This window comes from Mirounga angustirostris, unplaced genomic scaffold, assembly GCF_029215605.1.
Source record: "Mirounga angustirostris isolate CCGP_5_RB_7025 unplaced genomic scaffold, mMirAng1.0.hap1 SCAF_16, whole genome shotgun sequence".
Classification (NCBI taxonomy): domain Eukaryota; kingdom Metazoa; phylum Chordata; class Mammalia; order Carnivora; family Phocidae; genus Mirounga; species Mirounga angustirostris.
In genome coordinates this window covers 53,097,401-53,118,834 of record NW_026991724.1, presented here as the reverse complement: position 1 = coordinate 53,118,834, position 21,434 = coordinate 53,097,401, and the positions used below count along the sequence as shown (strand labels likewise).

Below are 21,434 nucleotides of genomic sequence, written 5' to 3'. Positions count from 1 at the left end.
GGACACTCCCTCCGCCGCCTCCCAAGTCATTCCTTTCAGTGAGCTTTTTCTGGGAAGCTTTTCAAACTTCAAGCTTTCTCTGATCTCCCCTAGCTGAGTTAGAATCCTCCTCTGGCGGTGTCTGGTATCCAGTGTTACTTCATTGAATGTATGCCCCTGTGGTGTGATGATGCTTTAGAATTAGAAGGAACTCAACGAATGTTGAGTTAACGTATGATTGACACCTCTCTCCTTCCATAGCGAGTCCTAGGAGGATAGGTAAATGGAGGAACCTCAGTGGTAAATGTTGGAAGAACAGCGAGGACATCAGTGTGGTTAGAATGGACTGAATTTGGTAGGGAGGCAGGAGTAGATAGATGGTGAGGAGGTGAAAAGGTAGGGGGATGACCTCGGATATGGGGTCTGTTGGACCTATGAAGTGATAATGGGGTCTGTTGGACCTATGAACGTGGCGCCTTGTCCACCAGAGGGCGGCTCGCGGCTTCAGCCTGGTGTTTCAGAAAACTACAACTCCCAGCGACCCTCGGTGAGCGCGGCTCTTCCGAAGCAAACAGTGAAGTCCAGTGGCCGCTGGGACTTGTAGTTCGCACGGGGAGCCCCCGTAGGAAGCCGAGGAACTCATTCCCAGGTCCCAAAAAAGCGTGGAGCTGGGTCCTTTCCGCCTTCTTCGGTCTCCATGGTGATGATTCCGGCGAAGGCCCGGGATTTGGCAGCGGCTGGGGCCCCCTTCCTACTCCCTCCTCTTCACCATCTGCTCCACCTTCACACCTGGCCCGGAGCCGCGGCCGCCGCCTCCGCACCCGGGCCGGGAATTCTGCCGCCACAGGGTGGCGCTCGTGGACGGCTCAGCGGGCTACTCCCTCCTCAGACCCAGGAGTCCGGGTCTCCAGCCCCTCCTCCCTCAGACCCTGGGGTCCCAGCCCCCAGCCTCCCCCTCCCCGGGGGTTTCGCAAACATAGCCCAAACTGTGAGACCCAGAGACCCAGCGGGACAAGGCAAGAAACGGGAGGCCGTGGCGGGCAGTGGCTGCCGGGCCACCGGGTCCGTGGCGCCCGCCCGCCTCGTCGGCTGCTCCCTCCCAACCTCCCTGAGGGCTTGTGCCACCTCATGAAAATTTAATCCCAAATGCATTTGCGGCCCGACTCAGGGAGGCGGTGAGGAAAGGAGCACCCTCCCGGGGCTTGGATCTGGAGGTGGACTGAGCGTCGGGGAGAAGAGCTGGTCTGGCGAAAGGAGCAGGGGCAGGACCCGGGCCGGAGAAATAGTCCGGGTTCAACCCCAAAGGGGCAGGGCTGGCAGAGATGGAGTAAGAGGGCGGGGACAGACCCGAGCAGGAGGGGACACAACTCAGGGGGCGGGGAAAGAACTCAGTGGGTGGGGACAGAACTCGGACCGATTCCACGGGAAGGGGCAAAAATTAGGGCAGGGACGGATCTCAGGGGAGGGGACCAAACTCAAGGGGCGGGAAGAGAACTCGGGAGAGTAGGGACGGAACTCAAAGGGAGGGATAGATTCCAGGCTGGTTGGGAATTATGGGGGTCGCTACTGGGGACGGGCGTATAACTGTCAGGGATGGAACTCAGAGGGGAAGGAAATCAAGGATAAAGGAACCAGGAGGGGCACGGGACCCGAGGGGAAATAGAACTGGGAGGGAATAGAATTTTAAAAAGGAAAGATGGAAACAGGTGGATGGAAGTCAAGAGGGAAGAAACCGGAGAGGGGAAGAACTAGAGGGGACAATGGGTGGATCAAAATGGGGGTCGGAATTCAGGGGTAAAGAATTCCCTGAATGAGAAAAGCACCCTCTGAATGAGGAAGTTGAACTGAGGATCATGAGGGATGGGGATGGAAATCGGGGGGCGGGATGTGGAACTGGAGGGCACAGAAACTCGCAGGGATAGGGCTGGGAGGATGAGAACGCAGGAGATGGAACCGTAGGGGACGAAAAGCAAGGACGAAATTAGGGCAAACTAAAAAGGAGAGGGAAACCTCAGGTGAGCAAGAGAACTCGGGAGGAGAGAAAAGAGATGGAAGGAGCTGGGGGGATGGAACGGGGGGAGTAACTCCGGGAAGGGATGGAATTGGGGCGATGCAACTCAGAGGAGCAGTTCAGAGCCCAGAGGCGTGGTCTTGTAATGAAAGGGCAGGAACAGAACCTAGCTGGAGGGCTGCGAAAGGGGGCGGGACTAGAATATAAGAGGCGTGGTCTATCGAGGATGGGCGGGGTATCGCCACCGCCCGCCCCGCCCCCGACGCTGAGTCCAGCTACAGCCCCTAGGCAGCCAGCACACGCAGCCTCCTTCCCCCCCGAGCGGAGCTGCGGGGCCGGCCGGGCCGGGGCGGACCCCGGGAACCCGGACGCGGCCGCCCGGGCCCGCGGGCGGGGGGATCGGCGGGGGGACCGGCGGCAGGGGCAGCCACCATGGAGTTCCGTCAGGAGGAGTTTCGGAAGCTAGCGGGTCGTGCCCTCGGGAGGCTGCACCGGTGAGCGTGGTGAGGGTCCTGGGCGGGGAAGAGCCCGAGGGTCCGAGGAGGACTCACATTCCCACCTGGGCCTGGACGGACAGATGGACGGGCGATACCCGTGGATGGGGGTTCCACCCATCTGTCCGGTTTTCTCCCTCCTTTTTGACCGTCCCCTCTCCCTGGTCCAGTCTCATCCATCATCTCGTTCATTTTTCTGTGCCCCACCCCACCCCAGACTTTATCCTTTTTTCCCTGGGATTGCATATCTCCTTCTCTTTGGGTCTCTGACCCCCTTCCCCACTTTTGGTTTCCGTTCATTTATCTTCACTCTGCCTTCTTTCTTCAGATCTCTGCCCCCTCTCTGGGTCTCTGTCCCCGCCTCTCTAAGTCTCTGCTGCCCTCTCTCTGGGTCTCTGACCCTTTCCTTTTGGGTGTCTGTCCCCCTCACTCTGGGTTTTTAATCCCCCACCCTGGGTGTCTCCATCTCCCCGTGTCTTCTCAATTTCCATCTCTCAGAGTTTAATCTGAAGCTAAAGCGGATTGGGGCCCATTGGTCCTTGTCCTTGAGGAGAGATAAGCTGGGAGGAGAAGCCAGGGTATCCTGGGTCTCTGGGGGAGAAAGAAGTTGCAGGCCAAAAATGAGGCTCCTGGGATACTGCAGACTTCCCAAAGGATATAGGCTAGAGCTAAGACGGACTTCCTTTCATCCAGGGAGATGACCCCAGTGATTTGGGTGTCCCCCAGGGCAGTCTGGACACCTCCCCCCAGCCTCTCACCCCCAACCCCAGCCCTGGCTCCAAGTCAGATAAATTACTCAGCTGCGGAGAAGCCTAAAAATATCTGGCCACAGTGCGGGGAGGAGATGGCCCCATCAGCACCCCTGCTGCCATTTCCTCGTACCCTGTCCCCTTGGCCCTGACCCCATCTTTAGTTGACCCTCAGTCCATCTCCTTAGGCCATGCAAGTCCTTCTCTAAGACAAACACTAGTCCTGCTCGCTGCAGGTCACCTCCTAGTTCCAAAGGTCCCCCATCCTCTAGGAACTGGAGAGATGGGAGTAAGGCTGGACAGAAGGGAGGGGGCAGGAGGATGGTGCAGTGGGGGGAGGGGGAGCTGAGATAACCTCACCCCTTCTTTTCCCAATCTTCCAGCCCCTCCCCACCCTTTTTCTCGCCTCCTTTCACGAGTTTCTCAAAATACATCAGTGCGAAGTCAGGAGAGGGAGAGAGACGTGCTTATGGAGGGGGCTGGAAGGGGGGTGGTGGCAGGAGGGATGTGTTCCTCAGGCCCCCTCCCTCAATCCCTGCTTCTCAGCTTCTCATCTGTGCCTGGGTTTCTCTCTGTCTGTGCCTTACCTTCACCTCTCTGAGCTGCCTCCTGAGCCCCTGCAGACCCCAGAGCTCAGAGCTCCCACCAGGATACTCACCAAGGAGTTGGAGTTTGAGAAGAGCACTGCGTCGGAACCCTGGGGTTCACTCCGATGGTCGGAGAGAGGCAGGAATGCCCTGTATCGGACATAACACCACCCTGATACCATTTAATCTTTTAGACAAAGCTGGGGAAACTGAGGCTTAGTTCGAGTAGGGGGAGAAATGCACGGATAAGTACAAGCGTCATCATTTGAACCCAGGCCAGCCCCTCCCAAGCCGGGGATGGAGGCTGCAGTTTCCTCGAGATGAGATGAGTGATCCTAGAGTGGGTGGGGAACTCCGTCAGCCCAGGAAACAGACGTTAACCCAGAGCGACTTGGGGCAAGGACATGGGAGGAAGGGGAATGCAGGAGAGACAGGAGCCAAGGTGCCTCCTTCCTGAGAGCCAGGCCTTGGATGGGGCCATGCGGGGGGCCAGGAAATTATCAGGACCCATCAGTACTCTGGTGTGTGACCCTGGACGTGCTCCTTCTGCTTTCTGAACCTCCGTTTTTCCTTAGCTGTACAATGGGAAGAGAGTAACAAGGGACATAAGGGGACAGAGGCTTGGGGGGGCAAGGGAGCGGACAGAGAACCCCAGAGAAGCAAAGACAGAGACCCAGAGAGGGAGACTGCGACACCTTCTTCATTTTGGTGAACTGCTTCCTAAGTGTAGCTTCTCCTCGTCCTCAAGTCCTCCCCAGACCCGAGTTCCAGGCACCCAGGAAAGGGAGGAGGATCTCCCTCCAGGTTCTCCCCTCTCCGTTCTTGTCTTCGGGGGAAGCACTTGGGCCACATCATCTCTGCGCCCTTGGTTCTCGTATCCTGAAATGATCAGTATCACCTGGAGTTTCCCTCTCTGTAACCTCACATTCTACCCCTGCCCCCATTTTCTAGATGTGGGAGACCGAGCCCCTGCCACACCCCATTTGGAAAACCTTGGTTAGAGATCAGACACATTGGAGTATTAACAACTGAGTATCAAATTTCAGGGGCTGCAAGCACCTCCTGAGTGTCAGGGTTGAATAGCGTCTGATAGGGGCCTGGGTCAAAGTCTAATCCCACTGGCAGGCATGTTCTGATGCGGGGTGCGGGGCAGTCCCTACCACCTCGCACTTTCATTCTGGGGCATCTATTCCCCCTCTCTCTGGCTCTCATTCCTCGCCCCTCCTGGGTTCTGTCCACTCCCCCAGGTTCTTTCTCCTACCCCCATTTCTCAGCGCCCCCCCAACCTCCTTAAGTTCTAGGATGGGGAGGGTGGCTGTGTTCTCTCATCTCTTCCACCCGCCTCCCCCCAGACCGTCTGGCTGTTCTTTCCTCCCCCGTCCCAGTCTCCCTCGCCTCCATCTGTTCTAGCCCCTTCCTGGGATCCAGCCCGATCCTCTGGCTGCGTACCCGCCTCAGAGAGGGGCCGAATCTCACAAATCACGTCCCCAGCTTGTCTCTCCTCGGTCCCCCGGTCTCTCCATCTTTCTCTCAACGTTCTGGGTCTCTGCAACTATAGCTTCTCTTTTGTTTTCCTGTCCCCACCTATGTTTGGGTCTCTGTCCCCCTCCATCTCTCAGTTTCTGTCCCCTTCCCTCCCAGGGTCTGTTCTGTTCTCCCTTCTCTCTCTGGGTCTCTGTCCCTCCTTCTCTATTTCGGACCCTTTTGTTTCAGCCTCTGTGCCCCTCCCATCTCTGTCGCCCTCCTTTTCGGTCTCTGCACACCTGTCTCAGGGCACCTCTCTTTCCCGGAAGCCACTCTCTGGGTGTGAGGTGGCTCTCCAAATACCCTATCCATCATCACAGACTCAATCCCGGTTCCAGAACGGGCGGGGGCGAGAGCCACGCTGGGGACTGAGCCAATCCCCCTACCAGGGCCATCTGTCCCTTGCCAGGACATCACCCGCCACTCCCCCCTCCCTACCCTCTAGCTGACAGCCTGAACTCAAGGTTCCCCAGGGGTGTCTGGCTGGGCTGCTGGATTCCAGGGACCCTGACTTCTCCCCACCCCCCGGGAATGGGCTTCCGGTGGCTGAAGGGAATCAGCTGGATGTCAGCCCCACACCTGGGGCCTGGAAGCAGGGAAGGGCATGCCACTGGGGGCAGGGGAGGAGGGCGGTCGGTATATATAGCAGACGTGGCTGAGAAGCATCTGTTCTTTTGACACCTTTGCTGAAGCATCTCCTTAGCGCCTTTTGCTTCCTCAAATAGACTCATATCTGGGAGAGGGGGGCTGAAGAGTCTCTGGGCCTCGGGGTGGGGGCTGGCGGCACAGGCTCTTGGATCACCAAGTGTAGTTTGGGGTCTAAAACTCCTGAGTCGAGAGATAACGGGGCTGGGGGAAAAGGGGACTGAGGACCTCCACACCGGAGTCTGCAGGAGAAGGGGGCTGGCAGCGTGAATTTCTGGTCTGAAGCGTATGGAGAGAGGGTGTCCAGGTTCCTGGATCCTGGGTGTCTGTTTTGGGGGGGGGAGATGGGAGCTAGGCCTGGACTCCTGGGGAAGGAGGGAGTGCGGGCTTAGTTAGCATCCTTAGAGTCTTGAAAAGCAGGAGGTTTTGCCCCGGACTCCTGTGTCGTGGGGAGGAGGGGGCCGCGGGACTGAACTTACGAGTCTTCGACTCTTGCTGCCCCGCAGCCTTCTAGAGAAGCGACAGGAAGGTGCAGAGACGCTAGAGCTGAGCGCTGACGGACGCCCGGTGACGACGCAGACCCGGGACCCGCCGGTAGTGGACTGCACCTGTTTCGGTCTCCCTCGCCGCTACATTATCGCCATCATGAGCGGTCTGGGCTTCTGCATCAGCTTTGGGATCCGCTGCAACCTGGGCGTGGCCATCGTCTCTATGGTCAACAACAGTACGACCCACCGCAGGGGCCACGTGGTGGTGCAGGTAGTTCAGGGGCGTGGCCTGGCACGCGAGCCCACCTCGCCCTGCCCACTCCCGCTGATGACGTCACGGTCCTCCGGGCGGAGCCCAGGCCGAGCAGCCCCGCCCATCCGTGCGCCCCCTGAGGCTGGCTCCCTTCTGCCTCAGGGCTCTCGGCTTAAAGCCGTGCCCATCTCGAAATGAAGCCCCGCCCCTATTTATTTCAGGTCCCTGATTTCCAAATGCAGACTCTGCGCCAGCACTGGGGTTCCCACGTGTTGCCCCTGCTCCACTGTAGGCCTCCTAGCAACTTTGCTCCACCTGCCACCCACGCCTGTCCCACGGTCACATCCTAATCCCAGTCCCATCGCGGGCTCCACCCTGAAGTTTGATCCCGACTTTTCTGAAGTTCGGTCCCTGCTACATCCCGCTTCATCTGCTCTGGCCTTTACCTAAAGCCCGCCCCATCTCAGACTTTCTCCCTATTTTATTATTTTTTAAATATTTTTAAAGTAACCTTTACACCCCACCTGGGGCTCGAACTTACAACCCCGAGATCAAGAGTTGCATGCTCTACGGACTGAGCCAGCCAGGCGCCCCACTTTTTGCCTATTTTAATTCCGGTGTAGGCCGTGCCTCTGCCTCAGGAAAAATTCCTGATTTAGGCACTGGCCTACCTCGCCCCTTTGGCTACTTCTTGTCCCTGACTAGACCCCACCCAGTCACTCCGCAAACAGTTTCTTAGGTTGGTTAAGAGAAGTAAGTGGAGACAGAGTTCCCACCCCACTGACGGGCCCCTAGACATTCGGAGAAGGGGCACGGAGGCGGGGAAGCAGGCCCAGCGAGGTTTCCGGGCCGCGACAGGCCGCGTTGCTGGGGTAGTGCGGCCCGGCAGCCTGCGCGGGCAGAATTGGGAGGAGGACGGCGTGGGCTCTGATTGGCAGGTGTTTGGGCGCGAGAGGGGTCCTTGTTGCTGATTGGCTGAGGGACTAAATCTGTCTGTGCTGATTGGTGGAGGGGCAGAGCCTGGGGTCAGGGCCGCTGGTTTGACGTACGTTTTGGCCCGCAGAAAGCTCAATTTAACTGGGATCCAGAGACTGTTGGCCTCATACACGGCTCCTTTTTCTGGGGCTACATTGTCACCCAGATTCCCGGAGGATTTATCTGCCAAAAATTCGCAGCCAACAGGTACAGGGCTGGGGTCTCAAGGTGGGCGGGAACTACGTAGAGGGTGTGGCCTGGCATTTCAGGGCTGACGCGAGGAGTGGGAGGAGCGTGGTTAGGGGGCGGGGTCTTAGAGAAAGGCGGGGCTTGTGGTTGTGGAAGGTGGGAGTTACAGAGGTGGGGGGGTTCTGGAGGACCACAAGGCCTGGCCCGCCGTGGGCAGACAGAGCAGAATCCCAGCTTTGGCGGGATAGCTAGACCCTATTCTCGTACTATGGACTCTTCCTACCAGGGTTTTCGGCTTTGCCATTGTGGCTACATCCACTCTAAACATGCTGATCCCCTCGGCTGCCCGAGTCCATTATGGCTGTGTCATCTTCGTGAGGATCCTGCAGGGGTTGGTAGAGGTAAAGCCCTGCTCCATATGACCCTGTGCCTGTTCTCACTCCGCCTCTTCTCGTTGACTTTGGTTTTCTCCTTCCTAGGGGGTCACGTACCCTGCCTGCCACGGCATCTGGAGCAAATGGGCCCCACCGTTAGAGCGGAGTCGCTTGGCAACAACAGCTTTTTGCGGTGAGAGGAAGGGGCTAGGATTCAGACATGCGGGTCTGAGGGAGGAGGGACTGTGGCCTGTACTTCTGTGTCCCCGAAAGGCAGGGGCTGGGAGGCCCCATTCCCGAATCTGAGGATAGATGAGCCCGGTCTACATCTTGCGTCCTCCCCCTTAGGTTCCTATGCTGGGGCGGTGGTCGCGATGCCTCTCGCCGGGGTCCTGGTGCAGTACTCCGGTTGGAGCTCTGTGTTCTACGTCTACGGTGAGGGGCCCGGACGCCTGGGTCCGGGTGGCGCTGGGGCGGAGCGAGGCCGGTCGTCACCTCGCTTCCATCCCCCTCCTGACCCTCCCCAGGCAGCTTCGGGATCTTTTGGTACCTGTTCTGGCTGCTCGTCTCCTATGAGTCCCCAGCTCTGCACCCCAGCATTTCGGAAGAGGAGCGCAAGTACATAGAGGACGCCATCGGCGAGAGCGCCAAACTCATGAACCCGGTCACGGTCAGGGCCCAAGCCTGCGGGGGCGGAGGCGTGGTGGGGCAAGGAGAGATATTCAGGCAGGGAGGCAGGAGAAAAGGGGGCTTCGAACTTCCACAGGGTGTAGATCGCGGTGGGTTCCTGTAGACTTTCAGAAGAGACAGGATGGGGAGGCGCGGTGGGCGGGGCTAGAACCTAGGAGGCGGAGCTAAAGCGCTGGGAAGAAAGGATCCGCAGGTGCTGAAGGCAGGGCTGGGTGGTGAGGTGGACAGAACCACTATGGGGCGTGGTTAAGCCCGCAGAAGCGGGATTTGAATGTGGGGGTTTTCTTAGACCTTGGGGTGAGTGAGGCTAGAATTAGGGGGCATAATGGAACGGAAATAGACTCCTGGCCTCACTTTTATGAGTTCCTGAGGGTCATCGTGGGATCCGGACACCTGTGCACCTGAGGGGCACTGTAGAGGCGGGACACCTGCATCCCTGAAGTGTCACTGTGAGGCTAGGCTGCCAAGGTCCCCACAGGGACATGGTCAAGTTGGCGCCCCTGGAGATTTTAGTGAGGTCGGGAATCCTGGGTCTCTGTGGGACTATAATTGGGTCCCTGAAGGGACACGGAGAGCGCCCAGCCCCGGTCTCTCTCTTAGCGGCCTCTCCTCTCCACACCCTCCCCCCCAGCAGAAGTTTAACACACCCTGGCGGCGCTTCTTCACATCCATGCCAGTCTATGCCATCATCGTGGCTAACTTCTGCCGCAGTTGGACGTTCTACCTGCTCCTTATCTCCCAGCCCGCCTACTTCGAAGAGGTGTTCGGTTTCGAGATCAGCAAGGTTGGGCCCAGGAAGGAAAGGCAGGGGGCGCAGCGGGGGGAGATGGAGCAGCCGGGCCTGGATCCCAAGAGGTCGGAACGAGGGACAGGGAGGAGCCAAAGGTACATGAAGCGGGTGGAGATGCCGGGTCAGCCGTCCCTGAGCCCTCGCTCTGTACGCTCGCCGGTGCAGGTGGGCCTGGTGTCAGCGCTGCCTCATTTGGTCATGACCATCATCGTGCCCATCGGCGGCCAGATCGCGGACTTCCTGAGGAGCCGCCGAATCATGTCCACAACTAATGTGCGCAAGCTGATGAACTGTGGAGGTGAGTGGGCCGGGGCCCTGCGCGGAGTCTGGGACAGCCCCGGGCGGGGCGGGACCCCGGGAGGATGGAGGCGGGGTCAGGGGCGTGTCCAGAAAGGCGGAGCCGGGGTGAGGCCGGGCGTAGATGGAACAGAATCTCCGGCTGCTCTCTCGAGGCCCACCCGGTGGAAGGGCAAGGCGGGTGTGACTATCCCGGTGGAGCACCAGCGAGACCAAATTGGGTCTGGCGGGGCGCGGCCTACACGGGACTGGGTGGAGCTGGACGGGAACTAGGCGATCAAGAGGGGCTATGAGTGGGGCACCTGGAGAGACCAGGTCTGGGTGGCCTGCTGCCTAATGAGTGAGAACCGAGGGAAGGTGGGGGGTGCACCGGTGGGGCTCGGACCCTGCGTCTTCAGGGCGCGCGGCCTAGTCAGGGAGTGGGGCCATGGAGGGTCCAGCCGGGGCCGTGGTGGCTCTGGTGCGCGTGGTCACGGACGTTAGGGAGGTGAGGGTTTTGGTTAGGGCGGGCGCGGGCGGAATGCGGGACAAGGCAGGCTGAACCGGCACAAAGCCAGGGACAGGCATGGAGGTGGCTGGGCTGCGGCGGAGGGAGGCGGGCGCTCAGATGAGACGGCCCTCCGGCCCCCGTAGGCTTCGGCATGGAAGCCACGCTGCTGCTGGTGGTCGGCTACTCGCACTCCAAGGGCGTGGCCATCTCCTTCCTGGTCCTCGCGGTGGGCTTCAGCGGCTTCGCCATCTCTGGTGAGAACGGCGCGGGTCTGCAGCTTGGCGGACTCGGGACAGCTCTGTAGGGAACTTGCTGGCTCAGGAAGGGGACCTCCCAGGCTCGCAAAAGGTGGCCTGGAAAGAGCGGGAGGGACGGGGGAGGTTGCGATGGGAGGACGAGCGGCTCCGCAGGAGTCCCTCCAGTGAGGGTCAGTGCGGAGTGATGCCTTCTGGCTTGCCTCGCCAGGGTTCAACGTGAACCACCTGGACATCGCCCCGCGCTACGCCAGCATCCTCATGGGCATCTCCAACGGCGTGGGCACGTTGTCAGGCATGGTGTGCCCCATCATCGTGGGTGCCATGACTAAGCACAAGGTCCGTGCCCCGGCCCTGACCCACTCGCCCGCCCAATTTGTGTATGGGGCCTTCCTGACGGGCTTCGCCCTCGCTGGGCTCCATCCCTGCCCTCTTCTGGTCTCCTAACGCTTCGCTTCCCGCTGGATCTGTCTCCCTTTCTCTGCACTCAGATTCTCTCTCCACCTTCTGTGTCTCTGTCCTCTGACCTCCCCTTCCCCTTGTCCCCCCACAGACTCGGGAGGAGTGGCAGTACGTATTCCTAATTGCCTCCCTGGTGCACTATGGGGGTGTCATCTTCTATGGGGTCTTCGCTTCCGGGGAGAAGCAGCCGTGGGCGGAGCCTGAGGAGATGAGCGAAGAGAAGTGTGGCTTCGTTGGCCATGACCAGCTGGCTGGCAGTGACGAAAGCGAAATGGAGGATGAGGCTGAGCCCCCCGGGGCTCCCCCCGCCCCGCCTCCTTCCTATGGGGCCACACACAGCACAGTTCAGCCCCCAAGACCCCCACCCCCTGTCCGGGACTACTGACCGAGTGCCTCCCACTGAATGGCAGTTTCCAGGACCTCCATTCTACACATCACTGGCCTGAGTGACTGTCGAGGAACCCCAGTTCTCTCTGTCCTGCTGCAGGCCTAAGAAGCACTCGCCCTCTTCTTCCCCAGTGCTGTCAAGTCCTCTTCCCTCTCAGGGTAGTGAAGCTGCAGATTGGCAGTTTCAAGGATACCCAAATTCCCCTCAAGGTTTTCCTTCTCCACTTGTTCTGCCTCAGTGGTTTCAAGTCTCTCCTTTCAGGGCTTTATTTGAATGGACAGTTCAATCTTTTACTCTCTCTTGTGGTTTTGAGGCACCCTTCCTCTGCCCTTTAACCCCCGGGACTCTCGGGCGAAGCCCCCGGGACTACTCCGCTTTCCTCGCCTTTCAGAAACATTCAAGGTCTTCCTCTAGAAGTTACAGACCTCTGCCGATTCCATTTTGCATTCTCCAGGTTGGATTAACCAATCGCCCATCCCCGCCATTCTAGGGATCGATTCTCACCAGCGTTTCTGAGGGAGAATGGCGGTTTCAAGTCCCCCCCTCCGCCCCGCACCCCTCCTTCCACCAGCAGGTTCTGCTGAAGCACCAAATTCCCCAAGACCTTCTCCCTGGCTTAGCACAATGTCTAGGGAAGCAAGATGGTGGTTTTAACATTACGCCTCCTTCCACCCCCATGCACTTTCTCTGACCCATTTTCAGGTCTAACCAGTGGCTGCTCAAGTCCATCAACTCAATGATGTGAAGCCACCATCATTGAACTTCCCCATGGCGGTTTCAAGATGCCCCTCTTCCCCCTAATTCCTTGCACTTTATTCTCCTGGGTGGTCTCGAACTACTCTTGTTTTCTCAGTGGCCATTTGTTGTGTCCCTCAGGGGCTAAACGACTCAAAATCTGGGATCCTTCCCCTCTCAGACTCCCCTCTTTCGGCTTAGAATTTGGGGACCGTATGCGGGAGGAGTCACAGAATCCCAGGAAAGGGAATGGGGCTGGGGGAGAGGGGTGTTTTCCCCGGAGCAGGGTAGTCTTTGTGTCTCTGTCTCTGTGACTGTAAATCCTGCCCTGCCTCACTCCCAATAAAATGCTTTGGTGTACACACTCAGTCGTCATTGGCCATGGCGGGGTCACAGGAGCCTGGGCCCCCAGCTGCCTCCTCCCTCAGACCCAGAATTCCAGGGCCCCAGCCCCCTCCTCTCACAGGAAGCAGGCCGGAGTAGGGGTCTAGCCCTGGGAACACTTGATTTATTCGGCCTCAGACCGTGTTTTCCGGTCACAGCGAAAGCATCTTGGTATGTTGGACCTCCTACCCAAGAGGACCACTATGCAGTAAAGCACGCCAGGAGGACAGGACCTCTGGGTCCTCCCTCGGTCTGGGGATGGCGCGGGTCTGGCAGGACGCGAGTGGGGCTCACACGAGGTTGCTGGGGAGCGTGGCGGGGGAGAGCGACTCCAGGCTCTGCGGGCGGTTCCCGCAGGGAGGCGGGGGTAGCTTGGGCGGCAGCGGGGGGGTGGGCGGCGGCTGTTTGGTGGCGATGTGTGAAGGGACCCAGGCGTCCGGGGCACAAAAGTAGAGGTCGTAGGGGTCCTTCGGGGCTTCCAAATGCATAACTGTGGGAGCAAAGGGGCGAGGGCATCACTAGGCAGACAGGGCCTGTCCCCTCTGCTGCGCCGCTGGCCAAGGAGAAGGCGGGAAAGAGGATTCGACTGTTCTTTGGAACTGGGTTTTCAAATTAAAGGGCGAGGCCCCCAGAATCGAAGAGGGGGCGTGGCGTCGGCGCAGCAGGGCGGGGCCTGCAGTGGAGGGGGCGGGGAATTCAGGGCTCCACGGGGAGGGGGAAGGGGCGGGGCTTGTGGGGACCTGCCGCCCCCAGCCTGTTGCAATTCCCAGCTGGGCTGGGGGCGGCGCTGGACGTGTGTCGCGGGGGAATTTCGGAGAATTGGGGGGCAGGATCATGGAGGGGTCGGGGCTTCTATCGACCTTGGGTGGGGGACCTGTACTTTTTGGCAGGGCGCCCTAAAGTGCCAGGCGAAACCGGGTTAAGGAAACGTGCATTCAAGGAGAGGGACGCAATGAGGGTCGCTCACCAGGTTCATCTCCGTCGTTTGGAAGCCGGTGGTGTGCGAAGGGCCGGTGTCGAGCCGCCCGGCGGTAGAGACACCACAGCAGCAGGAAAATGCCGATCAGCAGTCCGGTGCCCGCGAGGAAGAGGCAGAGGGCCCCGCCCGCCACGCCCCGGGGGCGCCCCACCAGGGTCACGCCTGAAGGACGAGGGCCCAGGCATTGAGCAATCTAAACTCCCAGCCCCCACTTCCAGAGACCCAGGAGTCCCGGCCCCCACCCCCTTCCACTCTCAGACCCCACATACCAGCCCTCAGCCTCCTCCCGCCTCAGACTCAAGAGCCGGGTCCTCAGTCTGCCCTCCCCGAGACCCAGGAGTCCTGGCCCCTGGCCCCCTCCTCCCTCAGACCCAGGAGTCCGGTCTTGGCCCCTCACCGGTCTCCTCCACTCGTTCCACCACGAGGATAGTGCTGACTCTCTCACCTCGGCTGCGCCGCTGCGGGGCCCGCGGAGTGGCAGGGGCTGGCTGACTGGGGGAACCGAGAGGAGCAGGGGGGCCCGCAATCCGGGCTGAGGGAAGAAGGGCATCAGGTCCTTTAAGGCTAGAGTTCTGGGAGGCCTTCAGTTCAACTGTCCCAGGAGAAACTGACATGGGCAATTTAAGGGAGTCAGGCTGGGTCACTGCAGGGGTTTCTGGTTTGGGACTCAGGGGCAGCTCATTTAGGGCAGTAGGTTTGTCCTTGAAAGTTGTAGTCGTTTCTGGGTGAGGACTGGTGGAGATCTCAGGGTCAGAGGTCATGGGGTTCTCTGTTGCATTTTGGTACTGGGTTGTGGGGGATTCTGTTTGGGCAATTTCAGTGGGGCAGGGATTGTGAGTTACATGGGAATGCCCGTGGGGGGTTTCAGGAGAGTCCGGATGGAGGGTCTGAAGGAATTCAGAGTTTGGGGTTTCGGTGATGTCAGGGCTATAGGTTTCTGGAGATTTGGGGTGAAGAGTCTTGGTGGGGTCAAGATGTGGGGTCTCAGGGACTTCTGCATGTGAGATTTCGGTGGAGTTAAGTTTGGGACTTTCTGAGGATTCTTGGTGTGGAGTTTGGGTAGGGTCAGGGCTTGGGGTCTCAGGAAATTCTGGGTGTGAGGCTTTGGAGGGATTAAGTTTGAGGGTCTCAGGGGATTCTGGGTGTGGGATATCAGTCGGGTCAGGTTTGGGGGTCTCAGAAGGTTCTGGATCTGTCATTTTGGAGAGGTTAATTTTTGGTGTCTTCAGGGAGTCTGCTATTGAGGTGTTGAGTGAGGTAGATTTAGGGCTCTCAGGAGACTCTGGGTGTGTGGTTTCTCGGAGGTCATGGTTGGTAGTCTCAGTGAAGTCAAGGCGGGAGGGCTCAGGGGAAACCGCATGAGGTGATTTGGAGGGCTCGGGATAAGCAGTCGCAGGGGAGTCTGGGTTAGGCAGGTCTCCAGTGGAATTCTCAGAAGCAGGAGGGGAGGTCTGAGAAGGGTGGCCCATCTCAGGGAAGTCGGAGCCTGTAGGCGGCGAGGCCGAAGGGTCAGCCTTGGAACCCAGCCGGGCGAGGAGGAAGACGAGGAAGAGGATCGGGCTGAGGGATTTCATAGCTCTGGGAGACGCCTATAGCTGCGGGGGAGCGGGAAGGAAGGGGTTAAGGTTGGAAGCCTCCCGGGAACCCCGGCCCACTCCCGGAGGCCACGCCCACCACCCCAGGTGGGCCGAGATCCCGCCCAGCTTGGCGCCCAGGAAAGGAGGGGAACCCAGCTGCAACTCCGTGAAGGCTGTGGGGCCGTAGCCGCCATAGCTAAGGGAGACTGAGGCGCGGGGCTTCTTGGGAGTCGTAGTTAATTTCCTTATCTGTTTCCCCGAGGGGGTCCCAGAAAAACTGGGAAAGACCTCAGACCTCTCCAAGCCCTCAGACCTCCTCGACTTCTATTTCAGAGGGTGTAGACCTCCAAGGGGACACAGGATCCCTTCCTCCCCCCACCTCCCGAGGGCCCCAGGGACACCTTCACTGCACAGTTGTTTACACTAGAGGAGGCTCAGAAGGAATGGCTGGGGGCTGGGGGCCCCCGACATGCCTGGATCTGAGGGAGCAGGGAGACTCCTGGGACCTGGGTGAGAAGGCTGCTGGGGGTTTACCCCAGTTTCCAGAGGGTGGAGGGCACCGTGGGTCTAAATTCCTGGTTCCTTAGAGAGGAAAGGCCCGAAGGTTCAGATGCCTAGAATTTTGAGGGAGAAAGTTTAGGGGGGCTGGGTTACAGGGGAGAAAGGAGACAGGAGTCTTGAACTCTAGGGGACTGGGAACTCCAAGCCTTGGGCCCTCAGCAGATAAGGGTGTAGGGTTCTGGATTCCTCAGCCTGCCTGGAGAGCTGTGGGGCAAGACTCTGGTCCCTCTGTTTATTGAGGATGGAGCTGAGATCCCAGGCTCTCAGGACTGGTCTGGGGCAGAGACATCTAGGTCTGTGCTCAGGTGGAGGTGGGGGTGGCAGATACCTGGGTAGGACAAGGTCACTTGGGGCCTGGGGTCTCTTACCTGCTCAGTGAGGTCCAAGATGACAGCAGGTGAGCAGTGCTGGACGCAGAGATCGGTGAATGCTGCAGAATGGCTCTGGGAAGGGCAGCAGGAGGTAGGGTCCCAGGGGCGCAGGTGACGCACCTGACCCCCTCCCTGGGGATCCTGGGAGCCTGGCTACAGGCTTGTGCTCTTAAAGGGACAGAGATAAAGAACATCATCTCTGGAATAGGGAAGGGAGTTAGGGATTGGATCATCTATCTGGTGGAGGGATGTGGCCCAACCAAGCTATGTTTTCTTTGAAACCAGGGGTCTAGGGGTGTCTGGGTGGCTCAGTCGGTTAAGTGTCTGTCTTTGGCTCAGGTCATGATCCCGGGGTCCTGGGATCGAGCTCTGAGTCTTGCTTGTGCCTGCATGCTCTCTCTCTGCCAAACAAATAAATAAAATCTTTAAAAAAGAAAGAAAGAAAGAAAGAAACCAGGATTCTAGGCCATCTGCCATCTCCTACATGCAAACCCAAGAGTCTAGATCCCTGGTGCCCTTTTACTTCAAGACCCAGAAGGGAATCCAGGTTCCCAAGCCTCTCCTCTCTGGGGAACTAGGAGCCCAGGGTCCCATGTCTTGCCAATCAGATACCCAGATTGCTACTGCCCTTTGGGACTTTGGAACCTTGGCCTACCTCCCCCTACTGTGTAGAGAGCACCCTCTTAAGAGCCAGTGTGAGGGGACAGGGCTTCACAAAACCCCCCAACTCCTCCCTGGGAAGGCTTAGACCCATGCGCAGGGTGGGGCGGGGGCCCTGGTCTGTCTTTCCCCTCTTTGCAGAGTTTTGCCTGTCACTTTACCTGCCTTCAACCCCCTCCCCCATACCCTTTGCCTTCTGCTGCCTACCCGCCTCCCCCCGCCCATCTCTCGTTCTGTCTTTTTTGGTTCTCTGCTGCCTGGATTTATCTCTGGCCATCCCTGTGCTGGCTGGCTGTTCTTCTATCTCATGTCTTTCTCAGAGCCTCCTCCCTCCATCTCCAGCTGGCTCTTTGTCTTCTTCCCCCCTCTCTCTTCCTTCCTCTCCTTTCCTTCTTCCTCTGTTGCTTCCTCTCTCCCCGTCGGCCCTTTCCCCTGTCACTCTGTCTTTTCCTTCCCTCTCAGGGTTCCTTCATCTACGCATCTCTGCTTCTCCCCACCAGTCCCTCCTCTGTTGCTTTCCCTGTCTCTTTCTCTGTGTCACTCGCTTCTGCTCTGATGGTCCCTCTGCCGGCCTCTATTTTTATCCCTCTGACACACCTCCTGTGTCCACTTCTCTGTCTGTCTGTCTCTCCCCCTCCTGCTTCCCCTCAGGTCCCAGCTCCTGGTCCCAATTAGTTGGTGGCGGCCAAGGCAAAGGCAGGGCCCCCACTCCTGGCTCCTCATTACCGCTGGCGGCTCCTAATGAGCCTGAGGGGAGGGGGGGCCGACCCGGTGCCCCCAGCCCCCTGGTCTGCGTCACTGCCCGCTGCGGGGGCTGGGGAGGCGATATAAGGGGGCTGCAGCCCGGCTGTCCGAGCCCACTGCGCGGTAGCGGGCCCTGCAAAGGCGCCCAGGAGGTGGGTGGGTGGCGGGGTCCGGGGTTCTGGGCCAGGACGTGGGCCTCACTGAGCTCTCTCGTCCCTGTCTCTCCACAGGTGATGGAGACCCGCCAGGTGCCCAGGAGCCCCCGGGTGCGGCGGCTGCTGCTGCTGCTGTCGCCGCTGCTCCTCGTGCCCTGGGGCGACCGCACTGCCTCGGGAGTCGCCCTGCCCCCCGCCGGGGTCCTCAGGTAGGAGCGGCGCCCAGGACACCCAGGGAGGGCCGGGGATTCGGAGAGGAGGGACTAGACCCAAGGAGAACGGGGCACAGACATTCGGGAGAGAGGAGGACGGGGACCGGCGGTGGAGCGAGTTGGAGTGTGGACAGGGAATCAGCACGAGGAAGAGATACAAGAAGATTCTGAGAAAGGCGTGGCGAGATTTGGAAGGAGCCGAAGCAGAGCGGATTCGTTCCTTGAGCAAAGTTTACTGGGTTTTTAGTGTGTGTCGGGCCGGGCGCTGAGCCCTGGGGAGGGGCGGGGGTGGGGGGCAGGCATCGGACTCGGTCTCCGTACTCAGGGAGCTTCGAGCCCGGTGAGCAGACAGAGACCCGTACAGAGGGAGACAGGGGGACAGAGGACAGACACCGAGCCACTCCGCAGACTGTGCAAGGACGGGGCTTCGAATTGGCCGGCGGGCGGGGGTCCGGGACCTGCGGTAACCGCCTGCCTTGGTCTCCTCGCAGCCTCCGCTCCCCCGGCCGGGCCTGGGCGGGACCGGCCACCCGGCCGGCGCGGCGGAGCCTGGCGCTGGCGGACGACGCGGCCTTCCGGGAGCGCGCGCGGCTGCTGGCCGCCCTCGAGCGCCGCCACTGGCTGAACTCGTACATGCACAAGCTGCTGGTGCTGGACGCGCCCTGAGCGCCGCGCCCGCCCCGCTTAAATAAAGATCCTGCAGAGCGCTCGGGTCTGCGCCTCCTTCCTGCGCCCAGGGTGTGTGTGCGGGATACGCGGGCGGGACTTGCGTCGCTACTCCGGCGTATCTCGTCCCCTCAGTCCCCTCTCTCTTTTCTCGCCCCCCCCCCCCAATCATCTTTCCCTCCCTCCACTCCTATTCTCTGTCTGCGTTTCTGCTCTGCCCTCCCTCCAGGCCCCAGCTCTGTCCCCTCCTCTCGCTCTGGGCCTCTGTGCCTCTCCACCTGCGTCTCTGCTCCCACCCCACCTGCGGGTCTCTGTCTCCTCTCTGGGTTTCTGTCCCCTTCTCTGGTTTCCTGCAACCTATCAGGTCTCTGTTTCCCTGAGTCTCTGTCCCCTTCTCTAGGTCTGTCCCTCTCTGGGTGTCTGTTCGCCATCTCTCTGAGTCTCTGTACTTCTGTCTCTTTTCACCCTCCTGGCTCCTCTCCCTACTCTTCTTTCTGCCTCTAAAACTCTTCCTTCCATTCCTAATCGCTTTCTTTTTTCTCTGCTAGATTCCCTCATATCTTTTCTTTCTTCTCTTGTTTCCCTCTCTCCCTCTTCATGTTCTCCGAATTTCGCCGTTTCCGCTCTCTTCTCACTTCCTGACTTCTCTCTGGGCGCAGTGGACAGATTGGGGGGGGGTTGCCTCTGGGGTGAGATGTGCCTACCATTCAAGACCAGGTTCCCCCAAACCTAGCTGTGTGGTATTGGGAAGGGCTGCTTAATCTCTGAGGCTTAACCGAGATACACCATGAGACAACTTCATCACAGCGCCCGCGAAGCAAAACGCTTTTGTTAGAAAAGGGTTTCTGCCTCTCTAGTAGCAGCCTCCAGAAGTTTGTTCAGGGTTTTCTGACTGCGCCCTTCCCGGGAGACCGTTGGGGCGGGAGGAGAGGACGGAGGGGACCAGGCGTCAGGCCCCCGGAGGCACAGGGCTGGGGCGCAGGTGAAGCGAAGAAGCAGCCAATCAGAATCGGTCTCTGTTTCTATCTCTGTCTCTCTCTCTCACTGGCGGCTCCCGCCAGCCCTTCAGTCCCAACGCTCAATGGTGACCATGGCAACCCACTCCGAGGGGTAAGCAGAGGGTTCTAAGGAGCGCGCCCCGAGCGCTGCTCGTGCGGATCGCGCGCTGATTGGTCTAGAGAAGAGGGCGGGGTTGTGCGCGTGGGCTCGCGGGAAGGGGGCGGGGCTGGCGCTGGGTGACTGGCAAACTGTCGCATCAGTTGTATTTCTGGGAGGCGGACCGCGCCCTAATTGGCCCTTAGGCTGAAGGGGGTGGACCTGCTTCTCTGTTACTCAGAAATACTGAATAAGGAAGGAATAACTATATTCCTCAACACCATCTGGAGTCGGCCAGATTTCATAAATAAGACTCTGAAAGTCAAGAGTAATTTCCCCAAGGTGTCAGCGCCAGTAAAGGACAAAAGGGTAACTGGAACGCAGATCTGTGTGACTTCCAATCTAGACCTTGCCATTACTCTCATGGAGAAATGGGATTAAAGAGTTATGAGCAGTTACAATATGCTAGGCCCTCCTCTAAATACTACACTCCTATTGGCTCTTTGAACCTCACAACAACCCCGTGAGGAGCCTCACTGGCTTTTGGCTGGAGAGCCTGGTAGCTCGGTCTTGGCCCGAACTCCTCCCATACTTCCTCCCTAGATGTCTTCCCTAGCGTTTGAGGCTTTTCATAAAATGGTGCCTGGAAGCCCTTCCCTCCCCACTCTCCTCGGCTCTCCCCGGGAAATTTCAGCAATTCCCAAAATGTCAATCACAGGTAATAACACGCAGAACCCCATCTCCAGACTGTGGGCTCAAGGCTCAGGGTTCTGGCCACTTACTGGAACGCTGACACTCCCCCCATCCCACATGAGCTCGGTGTTGCCCCAAGCCCACTCCTTCTCATGGGTTCCCATTTTGGAAATGCTCCACTGTCTACCAGTCACTGGGTCACACCCATGTGCTGTCCTTGCCCCTTTCTTCTTCAACCTCCTTCACAGCCATCAATCTCTGGCTCCGTCCTTCCTGCCCTGCCTCTCTCTGCCCTTCCCCTTCTTTCCATCCACATGCCCATCTCAGCTCAGGCCTCATCTTCTCCCACCTGGACCACGGCCCCAGCCTTCTCCCCACGTCCTGCCTCCAGCCTCACTTCGTATTCATCCCCCATGCAGGCTCAGAAGCTCTCTTCCCCACCTGGAGCTAATTCTGTCCTTTCCCTGCTCATAGCCCTTTTCTTGGGCACCTGAGAATCAAGTTCAAGCTGGTGTTCCAAACCCTTCATGGGCTCTTGCCTACCTCTTTTCTCACAACTCTGTCACCTCAAATACTTCCTTGGCCCCCACACCCCCTTTTTTTTCTTTTTAATCCCAGCAACATGGTGCTTTCTACCTCTGCACACAGAGGCTCTTTCCCACCACCTGGTCTTCACACACACTATTTATTCCCTTTGCCCATGACACCCTCCTTTGGTCCCTGCCCACTGTAACAAACTTTACTCATCTTTCAAGACTGCACACAGATGTCACCTAACTGGGACAAAATCTCTATCCTTCCAAGAGGGGTTAAGTGCATTTTCTGGGCTCTCATGGAACCTACAGCTACCTACCTCTATCACTATTTGCCTTTAAGTAGGGGTGACTCTGACCCTCCCCTGCTCAAAACTCTCCCAATGAAGCCTCTGTGGTGCTGAAACTGTTCATATCTTGACCTGGGTTT

The 21,434-nt window shown here is 59.0% G+C and overlaps 3 protein-coding genes across 4 annotated transcripts; 2 read left to right on the top strand and 1 right to left on the bottom strand.

The window, feature by feature from the left end:
* Positions 1-1,901: 1,901 nt before the first annotated feature.
* On the top strand, positions 1,902-12,736 carry SLC17A7 (solute carrier family 17 member 7). 2 transcript variants are annotated; one of them, XM_045890432.3, is made up of 12 exons: positions 1,904-2,484; positions 6,496-6,748; positions 7,794-7,912; positions 8,181-8,295; positions 8,374-8,461; positions 8,617-8,703; positions 8,796-8,938; positions 9,593-9,742; positions 9,914-10,046; positions 10,679-10,789; positions 11,001-11,128; positions 11,343-12,736. In XM_045890432.3, the coding sequence occupies exons 1-12, from the start codon at positions 2,423-2,425 to the stop codon at positions 11,634-11,636; spliced, it is 1,683 nt and encodes a 560-aa protein (XP_045746388.1). In that variant the 5' UTR covers positions 1,904-2,422; the 3' UTR covers positions 11,637-12,736. The 2 variants fall into 2 exon arrangements, with proteins under 2 accessions (XP_064436727.1, XP_045746388.1); XM_064580657.1 differs by lacking the exon at positions 10,679-10,789 and having other exon boundaries at positions 1,902-2,484; positions 9,593-10,046.
* A 312-nt stretch (positions 12,737-13,048) lies between these two features.
* On the bottom strand, positions 13,049-15,325 carry GFY (golgi associated olfactory signaling regulator). The gene is made up of 3 exons (XM_045890431.2): positions 14,135-15,325; positions 13,726-13,899; positions 13,049-13,248 (listed from the first exon to the last, which is right to left on the bottom strand). The coding sequence occupies exons 1-3, from the start codon at positions 15,309-15,311 to the stop codon at positions 13,049-13,051; spliced, it is 1,551 nt and encodes a 516-aa protein (XP_045746387.1). The 5' UTR covers positions 15,312-15,325.
* Positions 15,326-17,468: 2,143 nt separating this feature from the next.
* On the top strand, positions 17,469-18,926 carry PTH2 (parathyroid hormone 2). Its single transcript, XM_045890430.2, has 2 exons — positions 17,469-18,014; positions 18,509-18,926. Exons 1-2 carry the CDS (start codon positions 17,884-17,886, stop codon positions 18,681-18,683), a joined length of 306 nt encoding a protein of 101 aa, XP_045746386.1. The 5' UTR covers positions 17,469-17,883; the 3' UTR covers positions 18,684-18,926.
* The last annotated feature ends 2,508 nt before the right edge of the window (positions 18,927-21,434 follow it).

Coding starts and splice junctions, on each gene's coding strand:
- GFY (XM_045890431.2), bottom strand. CDS start 15,311: ATGAAATCCCTCAGCCCGATCCTCTTCCTCGTCTTCCTCCTCGCCCGG. Junction 13,900..14,134: donor GGAACGAGTGGAGGAGACCG/GTGAGGGGCCAA, acceptor CTCGTCCTTCAG/GCGTGACCCTGGTGGGGCGC. Junction 13,249..13,725: donor AAACGACGGAGATGAACCTG/GTGAGCGACCCT, acceptor TTGCTCCCACAG/TTATGCATTTGGAAGCCCCG.
- SLC17A7 (XM_064580657.1), top strand. CDS start 2,423: ATGGAGTTCCGTCAGGAGGAGTTTCGGAAGCTAGCGGGTCGTGCCCTC. Junction 2,485..6,495: donor GCCCTCGGGAGGCTGCACCG/GTGAGCGTGGTG, acceptor GCTGCCCCGCAG/CCTTCTAGAGAAGCGACAGG. Junction 11,129..11,342: donor GTGCCATGACTAAGCACAAG/GTCCGTGCCCCG, acceptor GTCCCCCCACAG/ACTCGGGAGGAGTGGCAGTA.
- PTH2 (XM_045890430.2), top strand. CDS start 17,884: ATGGAGACCCGCCAGGTGCCCAGGAGCCCCCGGGTGCGGCGGCTGCTG. Junction 18,015..18,508: donor CCCCCCGCCGGGGTCCTCAG/GTAGGAGCGGCG, acceptor GTCTCCTCGCAG/CCTCCGCTCCCCCGGCCGGG.